Source organism: Mesitornis unicolor, unplaced genomic scaffold (genome assembly GCF_000695765.1).
Source record: "Mesitornis unicolor isolate BGI_N332 unplaced genomic scaffold, ASM69576v1 scaffold29931, whole genome shotgun sequence".
Lineage (NCBI taxonomy): Eukaryota > Metazoa > Chordata > Aves > Mesitornithiformes > Mesitornithidae > Mesitornis > Mesitornis unicolor.
Window position 1 is genome coordinate 5,881 of NW_010163638.1, and position 9,134 is coordinate 15,014.

The 9,134-nt window shown below is 51.8% G+C and overlaps 1 protein-coding gene across 1 annotated transcript; it reads left to right on the forward strand.

The window, feature by feature from the left end:
• The first annotated feature begins 959 nt into the window (after positions 1–959).
• IGF2 (insulin-like growth factor 2) lies at positions 960–9,125 on the forward strand. Its single transcript, XM_010194045.1, has 3 exons — positions 960–1,113; positions 8,101–8,267; positions 8,883–9,125. The coding sequence occupies exons 1-3, from the start codon at positions 960–962 to the stop codon at positions 9,123–9,125; spliced, it is 564 nt and encodes a 187-aa protein (XP_010192347.1).
• The last annotated feature ends 9 nt before the right edge of the window (positions 9,126–9,134 follow it).

Consider the following 9,134-nt stretch of genomic DNA (forward strand, 5'->3'; position numbering starts at 1 on the left):
CTCTGGCCACCATCATTATTTGCCTGTATATATAGAGTGATGATCGTCACCGAGGGACTACAACACCTTGAACCATCCATGGGTTTTGCCTCATCCAGTAAGGCTATAGAACCCTTGCTTTCCAGCTGCAGAAGCTGACATGGGGGCAAAGCTGTTTGCCAGAGCCAAAGCAGGGAAAATCTTTGGATTAGTTAGTACATATCCAAGGAGTTTCTTTTTTAATCCTCCACACTGACTGATACCCCCTTGGCCCTGCCTGGTGATGCCTCAGGCGTGTTTCCCCTGGGACCACTCTGCTCCTAAGGGATGTCTTCTCAGTCCCGGCTCTCATCTGCAAACATGGCTTGTGCAATCAACCCCTCGATTGCCCGAGCCTTGGCCACGTGGGGTCTCTTGCACACCTGGGGCAAAGGGCGCTGCTCCCTGGCAAAACCCAGCTTTCCTCAAAAGCAGCTCTAGGACAGGCTGAAACCTCATTTGTTTTTCTGCTTTGGAGGAACATGCATTCAGATAGGGCATGAAAACCTGTCGCTAGAAATTAAAAGAAAAACAAACCCAAAACATGCCTCCTGATAATAATTTGAATTATTTCTCATGTAAAAGGGGGGGGGGAGATGAAAGATCACACTATTGAAGGAGCAAGGGCAATAAAAGCTTTCAGAGGTAGGCTGAAGTGGGATTTTCCAATGGAAAAACTGCTTCAATGCAAACCTTGTCTGGCTGGAGTGGCTGACCGGTGGAGTGAGCATGGGGAGTCAACCTTGTACCAGCAGCCAGCTCAGCGTTGCCAGTCCTTCCCTGCAGCATCCTGACATGTCCAGGCACCAAAGAACCTTCTTTGCATGTCTGGGCATCAAACCCCAGGCATGCTGTGGGTGGCAGGCATTGTCTAAGGGAGGTGGTAGAGAGGGGTCTCTTGCGCTGTGGTAACTCTGTGCCTCTGTCCCCAGGTGCAGAGGATGTGTGCGGCGAGGCGGATGCTGCTGCTGCTGCTGGCTTTCCTGGCCTACGCACTGGATTCGGCTGCGGCATATGGCACGGCGGAGACCCTCTGCGGTGGGGAGCTGGTGGACACACTGCAGTTCGTCTGCGGGGACAGGGGCTTCTACTTCAGTAAGTGCCAGGTGGCTGCTGATAGCAGACAGGATGCTGCCCCTACTCTGTGCTTTTGCTTTGGTGTAGCTGAGCCGGGAAGGAAAGAAGGGGTTTCCCTGCCTGGTGCTTTTTGTGATTGCATTGTACATGGTAGTAGTCTAGGAGAGGAGCAAGAAAAGCAATGTGCTCAGGGTGATGTGCACCCACCTCTTGCTGGTTTTGGGGACTGTCTCATCCCATGGGGAAACTGGGTCCTGCATCTGATGCTCAGAAAAGTCAAATATAGCTGGGGAGCCATAGGTGGTTGGCTCACTGTCGAGGTGGGCAAATCTTTAAAATAATAGGGATGTCTGCAACCAGCTCTCTGCTGAGCTTGGGTCCTGGCTTATTTTTAAACCTTGCTGCCTAAGTGTTGCATCCTGAGAGCAGGCAGGGAGCTGAGCTCTCCCCATCTGGGCAGGCTTTGCTTGGGTATAGCAGCAGCTTCTAGACTGCTCCCAAAATATGCTTTGTGGCCTCCTGGCTACCTGCTGGTGAACCTGGCACTGAAGAGTGATGCCTTACCCTTTTGCAGTGCAGCTACTGCCAAAAAATGCAGGTTTTGGGGTTTTTTTTGTCTGCAGAGTGCAGATGGCTTCAGGACAGTTGGTTGGAGTGAGCTTTTCACAAGGGTGCTTCGGAGGTATTCATCATTGGCATTAGCAGTATAGTGGCTTAACTGGTAAATGGGGAGGAGGAGGAGTAAACCAGTAGTGATAGATGCTTAATAACCTGTGGGCAAAGGTGCCTCAAGTGTGACACCTTATTCCGGTGTTTTGGTTCCCTGCTCTGCTTGGTAGAAGAAGAAAGACCCTGTGCCTTGCTGCCTGCTTGTGACTGAACCAACGAGTGACTGACTATGGGAAAGATGCAAAGCCAAACAGGGGGAAGAGGATGGAGATACGAGCTGCACATGGTGTCATGCATTTGACAATCTTGCCTCTGCTTTGGGAAAAGGAATTTAAAAGTTGCTTTAAAGTAACAGAGTGTTACCTGGACTAGTGGAGTCAAGAGCCAGCCTCCCTCCCTCTCCTCCCAATCTGTTTGTGCAGGCAATGGGGTGCTGCAAAGTTAAGAGACAACCCCAGATGTCCCTTCCCAACCTGGATGCTCTGCATCCAGCAGCAGCCAGGGCTCAGGCTTGTAATTTTGGGTAGTAGGTGGCTTTGCAGCTACTCAGGGGTGATCATCCAGCCCTGTTCTATCTAAGCATTGGGATGTTTTCATGGCTTACCATGGGTCTTGCAGGCAGGTGGCACTTCTGGGGACACTCTGGGAATGCTACCTTCCTCTCACCAAACCAAGTGGCAAGGGTTTGCACGTCAACTGCCCATCCTCTTCTTATCTCCTCCTTCCCCCTTTCTGCCATGCCGGACCTTGGCAGAAGTGGCAGGTCCAGGGCTGGCCTTACCAGTGTGGCAAGGAGGTGAGCTCCTCTCCTGCTCTCACACCTCTTCCTCTCCCCCTATACATATAGGAGCATCTCCCTCCCATGGTCTCTCTTCCCTCCTCCCCCTCTCTGGGGATGAAAGGGAATGTGGCTTTTGTTTTACAGACAAACTGACCTCCTTTCACCTCAAATAACCCAGACACCCAGGCCAAAATAACAACACTTTTGAAGGCAGACTAGTCTCTTGGTGCCAAGTGGTCAGGCTGGTGCTTGCAAGGGGATTCTTGGGGTTTTTGGGTGGTTTTTTTTGTGTTCTTCTGTTCCCCATTCTTATTTCTGGTTATTTCTGGAGGGTCCAGGTGCCTGAGGAGAAAGCGAAGAACTCCCTCATCCCATCTTTTAATCCCTTCAGCTCCTTGCCAACTTGTGCTGTGCAGGGCTGAAGATGTTTGGGTGATGGCTCTACTTGACAACGGGTTTGGACATCCCCAACTCACTTAATTTATTCCCTCTGTCTCCATCAGTTGGCCTCATAAAGTGATTAATTCTCCTGACCATATTAATTTTCACTCCTAAACCCTTATGGCTACACTACATGTCACCATGTAGGCTCAATAGGGCATGGTTATGTTGCACAGTCACGAGTTTATGTCTTAAAACTGGGCCTGGGTTTATCATGAGCACTTTTCAGCATGGGGCAGGTGACCTGGTGAGCAGCCTGCACTAATGCGGTCGTTGGTATGGGATGTAAATGGCTTGGGCAGCCTTGTTTCTCAGGTACAGGTGAGCCCTGCTTGCTGGATGGGGCTTGTTGCAAGCTTCCAAATGCTAATCTTAGAAAAAAAGAAAACAGTTTGAAAATCTGTTAATGGTTTTCTGCTGCAGCGGTGATTAACTGATACCTTGAATTCTTGCAAGAGAACACTTAGCTAATGCAGCTAGCTCTGAAATATAGCACTGTTTGCATCCTTGCAAGTGGATGCAGCATAGCAATGGTCTTTCATCTCCCCCACCATCTGGCAACAGGGAATGATGCAACCTAGATGGAGGACAGTGCACCTCCTGTTAAATGGGATGCTCATCTGTCCACTGGTGTGGGTAGCAAGTCCCAGCTCCCAGGTGCCTTTAGAGACATCTTGGCTGGCAAGTGCTTGGGGCTGAGGATGTTAAAGCTGCCTGTGAGAGCTGGGCCTGTAAAAGAGCCACACCAACAGGGGCAGGAGTCGGCAGCGCCAGGGTTACCTAGCTGTGGGCTGCAGGGTGGGCACGGCTATGTACACCACATCCCAAAGGAGCCTAGGCAAGCTGCAGCTGGAGCCACGCCTGCTTTGCTCTCCACCTGTGCTGTGATTCCTCCCCTCCGTGACTTTTAAGGCTTTTGGGGCTGATCTGCAGGTGCCGGCAAGGTGGTGGCATTCCACTCTGGCTCTGTGGCAGGGTCAAGAGCTCCGCTCCCTGCTCCCCAGCATCCACACCAAGGATGGTGGCAGGACCTGTGGAGGGATGCTGAGCACATCACCAAGCGAAAAAGACAGGGCAGGTCGAGAGGAAGCCCCGGCTGTGAATTCGCTGTCATGTGCTGCCGGTGGGGAGGGAAGAAGGGGCTGTGGGGGGAGAGGCGTCCGACTTCTCTGTAAACAACAGCTCCTGTTTCCTCCTTTCCAACAGCTGATAAGAATTTAGCTCTTTGCAGCCGCTTGTGCTGACGGGGCACATTCTTGTGGAAAAAGCAGGGGGAAAGCGCGGTGCTGGGGTGGGGGAGGGCCAGGCTGGGGGCACTGGGACAAGGCCTGAAGCAGCACAAAGGCCCCCTTGTTGCTCCCGACATTCCTGCGACAGGGGCGCGGGGACTGTTTACACCCAAAGTCCCCTTCCACTCGGCTTGCTGCCTGATTGACCGGAGGAGAGGGGACCTGGCCAGGGTGACACCAGCATCATGCACATCTCCCCACAGCATTCATCTGGCCCTGGTGAGGGTGGGGAGCCCAGAGCAACAGGGTGGCGATGCTGGGGATGGTACACTCCTGTCCACCCAAAGCCTTGCCAGTGCAATTGCCTCTGCCGTGGAGGCATAGCTGAGCTGCAGTTACGCGGGTTTGGCTTTGCGCCACTGCTGGGATGCCCAGCTCTCCCTGTCAGGATAGCTTGCTGCTGGATGCAAATAACCCCGGGCAACCAAAGGGCTTTCGTTGCCGGGCTTTGCATCACTGGGCTTTGCATTGCCAGGCTTTGCTTTGCTGTGCTTTGCACACCTGGACTCAACCCTTCGGCAGAGCTGTGGGAGGTTTTGGCAGAGCACAATTTGGGGAAAGAGAGACCATAGCCATTCATTGAAGGCCAAGAGGAAGCGTGTTTCCTTGGGAGGAGGCGGTCATCGCTGCAATGGGAAGTGGCTCGCGTGCCTCAGTGGTGCCGCAGCCTGCTGCCCTCACAGCTCTCCCCCGTGGACAAGGGACAGAGAGGCAAAACCCTCCCTGGGTTTGGCAGCAGCAGTAATGCAAGATGCCACCCATGGGCAAAAGCCAGGAAATTCAATCTTTAGTCTGTGCGTAAATCATGTTATGGAACAAATGCTTTTCCCAATCCAGGTCATCAGCAATACTGCTGTTAACCAGCAATGTCCTGGCATCTCTTCCCCTGGGTTGTTGTCTCCAGGTAATTTCTGTGATTAAATCCCTGTTTGTTATTTTCGCCTATTTTTTTTTTCCTAAAGTAACTCTCCCACAGAGGATTGTATTGGCATTTGGCGAGATCCGTCCGGACAATTATGTAATGGGAAATGTGCCCTATCAGACCGTCCCAGCAGAGCTGGCAGCGGCTCCAGCAAGGGGAATGGCACACAACAGCTTTATGCAAGAGAGAAGGGGCAGCAAGTTGGGGCCAGGGGCCATGTGTGTACCTACTGGCTGGGCAGGGGCAGCGAGTGGGAAGGAAGCGGCTGTGCTGCTGCAGTGGTCCCTGTTGGAAGCTCACCCTGGCTGTGCCACACCTGGGTGTTTACAAGTATGTGCTGCCATGATCTTCCTGTGCAGTCCCATGCCATTAAGTGTCCCTGATGGCAAGGCGGTTAAAATGGTCCCACTTCACTTGCTGGTTTTTTCCTCTCCTCTTCTTTCTGAACAAACACATAGCTGCAAGCAGGCAACTTCTGTTTTTGAGAGGAGACACGTAACCTTTCAAAACCTCAACTTCTCCCCGAACCATGCGTGTCATCACTTTCTGTTCAGCAACCCTCTGGGGATGTGCTAGAGAGAAGGGGTGACTTGGATTTTTTTCTCTTTTCATTCCAAACGCTCCTTCTGCCTGTATTCAGGATGCCTTTCTGGAGCAGCCTAATGCTTCAGCAACCTGCTGTGCGCACAGGTTTGGGTGCTGGGGTCAATAGGTGCTGAGCGGGATCATATGCGGTGCAGAGAGTTGGTGGCAGTGAAGGTCTCCTACTATACTGGGCATTGCATGCGTATAGAAGAATCCCTGTGCCTGGCTCCAGGCTTGCTGCTCTCCCCCGTTTCCCTTGGGCATCACCACACAGATTGCCTGCACTGGCATCACTGATACAGCTGCAGGCACCCAACTTAACCTGCCCTGTCTTTAAAGGGAGGGCCCAATCCAGTGCTTGTTGGCCACAAGCATTTATAGAGAAAAAATTAAACTCCTAACAGCGCTCCCTTTGCTGCACCCTTACCAAGAGTGTCATCCTTCTCACCTTCCCATGGGACTGACTAAAGGTCATGCCTGAAATTTTTCCAGCAAAAAAAGAAAAAGAAAAGGAGAGTGGTAGTGCAGGGGACATGAATGTGGAGAACAGAGCATTTGAAATTACTCCCAAAGGTGGATTGCGTGATATGAGTCAACTGCTCCATTGCCCTGCGCCCCGATGTTGCATTTGCTCTCACAATCTCTGAGCGTGGTGGTGTTGCACCAGCGTGGAGCAGAGAGTTCCCCCCCAGGGGGGGCATGGCTGATTTTAACAGAGAGTGGGTGCCTTGCTGCCAGGTGCTTAGCTATTGCAGAGCCTGCAGTGAGGTACCGTTGTGGGGTTTTGCATGGCAACATTGCACATGCGGGGCTGCATCGTGCACCAGGGCAGTTGAACATTTAGGGCTGCATTGCATATGTGTGTTTGCACTGCACATACAGGGCTGCTTTTCGTGCATAGGGTTGCATTGTATTTCATGCACAGAAAACTCCTGAGCTTTGCACTTTGTCCCAAGACACTTTGGGTGCATGCACAGCTGAGGTATTCCCTGAGGAAACTGGTCAGCACCTTGCAAGTCAGGACCCTTAAATCTTAACCAAGGCTAAATACTTGAGTACCTGCTTTATCTTAAGCATGTGGATGGATTGTGGGTCATGCACAGGGCCATCGTGGACCATTTTGTGCATTCCCGCAGTCTGGCTGCGAAGTGGTGACTTGCCCAAGCACGACACAGTGAACAGAGTTAGACATCACTCCTCCATGGCTCACTCTCAATTTTATCCGTGTCCAAATTCTTCTGGCTGAGACCTGGTACCAGATCCTGTTTGCAAGCCCTGTGGGTGCTGGCCACTGCTTCCCTCCCTTAGAACACCTTGCACTGTGAAGAGGTGCTCAAGGCAGTGTGTAGAGTCCCTGCCACAAACACCACAACAGTGCAAGCACATAATATGCTGTGTGTGAAAGCACAGAAGAAGTCCTTTCATTCCAGGCTAGTTTCTGTTTTAACAGTCACAATTCCCATGCACATTTGTATTGCATCAGAAATTCAAATTTGCCCATCTTTTATTTCAAGAGGAGGAGGAAAACGGGTAAAACTGATGTAAACTTTTCCTCTGGAGCCCTTTGGCTCTCATTAAACAGTGACATGAAATGCACTTTGTTGTTGCTGCACCAGACATGATCTTTTGCATCCTTCTGCAGGTAGAAATGGGAGAGGAACATTTATTAGAAGATTAAATTTAATAGCTATTCTTGGCTGGTGTGGAAGCCTGTATTCTTTCTGCAGCTGTCTTGGAGCTGTCCCATCTGGTAAAATATAGTAGCTTTGGTTCGCTTCACCTGCCTGAGCGTCGACCTGATGGAGGGCAGTTGGCAGCTGCAACACCAGGCTGCTTCTTTCTAATAAAACTCGCTTGCCAGGATCAACATCGGAGATGGTTGCAGTGATCGGTGCAGCACTGGTGGCTGGGCTGGGCTCAAGCTTCCTCACTTTAGCTGCGCCGGAACAAGGCTGCTCACACGGGAGTTATAGAAGGGGAGTAAATCATTGTCATTTAAAGTGCCTTCAATTAGTGCCACACACACACATGATGTTGGCATCAACAGTGTCTGTCTGGGGAAGCGTTAGTGCCACACACATGCAGAGAGCCCTGTTGGCATCAACAGTGTCTGTCTGGGGAAGCCTTAATGTGAAACTTGTCTGGTTTGTGGGCACGTGTCAGCTGGTTCGGGTAAAGCACTGATATTTTTGAAGCACGTGGGACCTTCAGGTCTCCAGTGGCTGGTGGAGGGAGGCCTGCAAGGGAATGGGTGCTGTAGAGTGAGAAAGAGGGTCCAGTCCACATTGGTGGCTAACACAACGTCTCTGCCATTGCAGGTAGACCGGTGGGACGAAATAACCGACGGATCAACCGGGGAATTGTGGAGGAGTGCTGCTTTCGGAGCTGTGACCTGGCTCTGCTGGAAACGTACTGTGCCAAGTCCGTCAAGTCTGAGCGTGACCTCTCTGCCACCTCACTGGCGGGCCTGCCGGTGCTCAGCAAGGTAGGGGGACAGTGCCAGGTTGGCGGCCTTTCTCTGAAATAAATAGCAAGACAGAAGATGGAAAAGCCATGAGTGGGAGAGGACAAACCCCCAGCTGCAAGGTCTGCTAATTCTGCAGAGCCTTCAAGAGATGGCCACTGTTGGCAACTCATGCCAAATACCCTGCAGAAAGTCAGATTTTAATAAGGGGAAGGGACCAGAGGTGGACTGGATCATAGAATAGTTTGGGTTTAAAGGGACTGGGCTGGCTGCTATGTTAGAAGCTACAACTGTAAACTCTCTTCCTTATTCTCAAAAGATGCAACCTTGAAAACCTTGAAAATTATCTACAAAGTATCTATAGACAGTGCAATGAACCAGGCAGAAACGTAGAGTCATAGAATGGTTTGGGTTGGAAGGGACCTTTAAAGGTCACCTAGTTCAACCTCCCTGCAATGACCAGGGACATCTTCAACTAGATGAAGTTGCTCAGAGCCCCATTCAACCAGACCTTGGATGTTTCCAGGGATGGGGCAATGTTTCTATGGGGAGGATGGAGCTCAAAGAGCAGCATTCCTGTCCAGAAGGCAGGCAGACTTGTGGTGAGTCTGACATTGCTATCCCGTCCCCTTGCAGGAGAGCTTCCAGAAGCCCTCACACACCAAGTACTCCAAGTACAATGTGTGGCAGAAGAAGAGCTCCCAGCGGCTGCAGCGGGAGGTGCCCAGCATCCTGCGGGCTCGCCAGTACCGATGGCAAGCGGAGGGGCTGCAAGCAGCCGAGGAAGCCAAGGCGCTGCACCGTCCCCTCATCTCCCTGCCCAGCCAGAGGCCCCCGGCAGCCCGAGCCTCCCCCGAAACGGCCGCCCCACCGAAATGAAACCTGAAC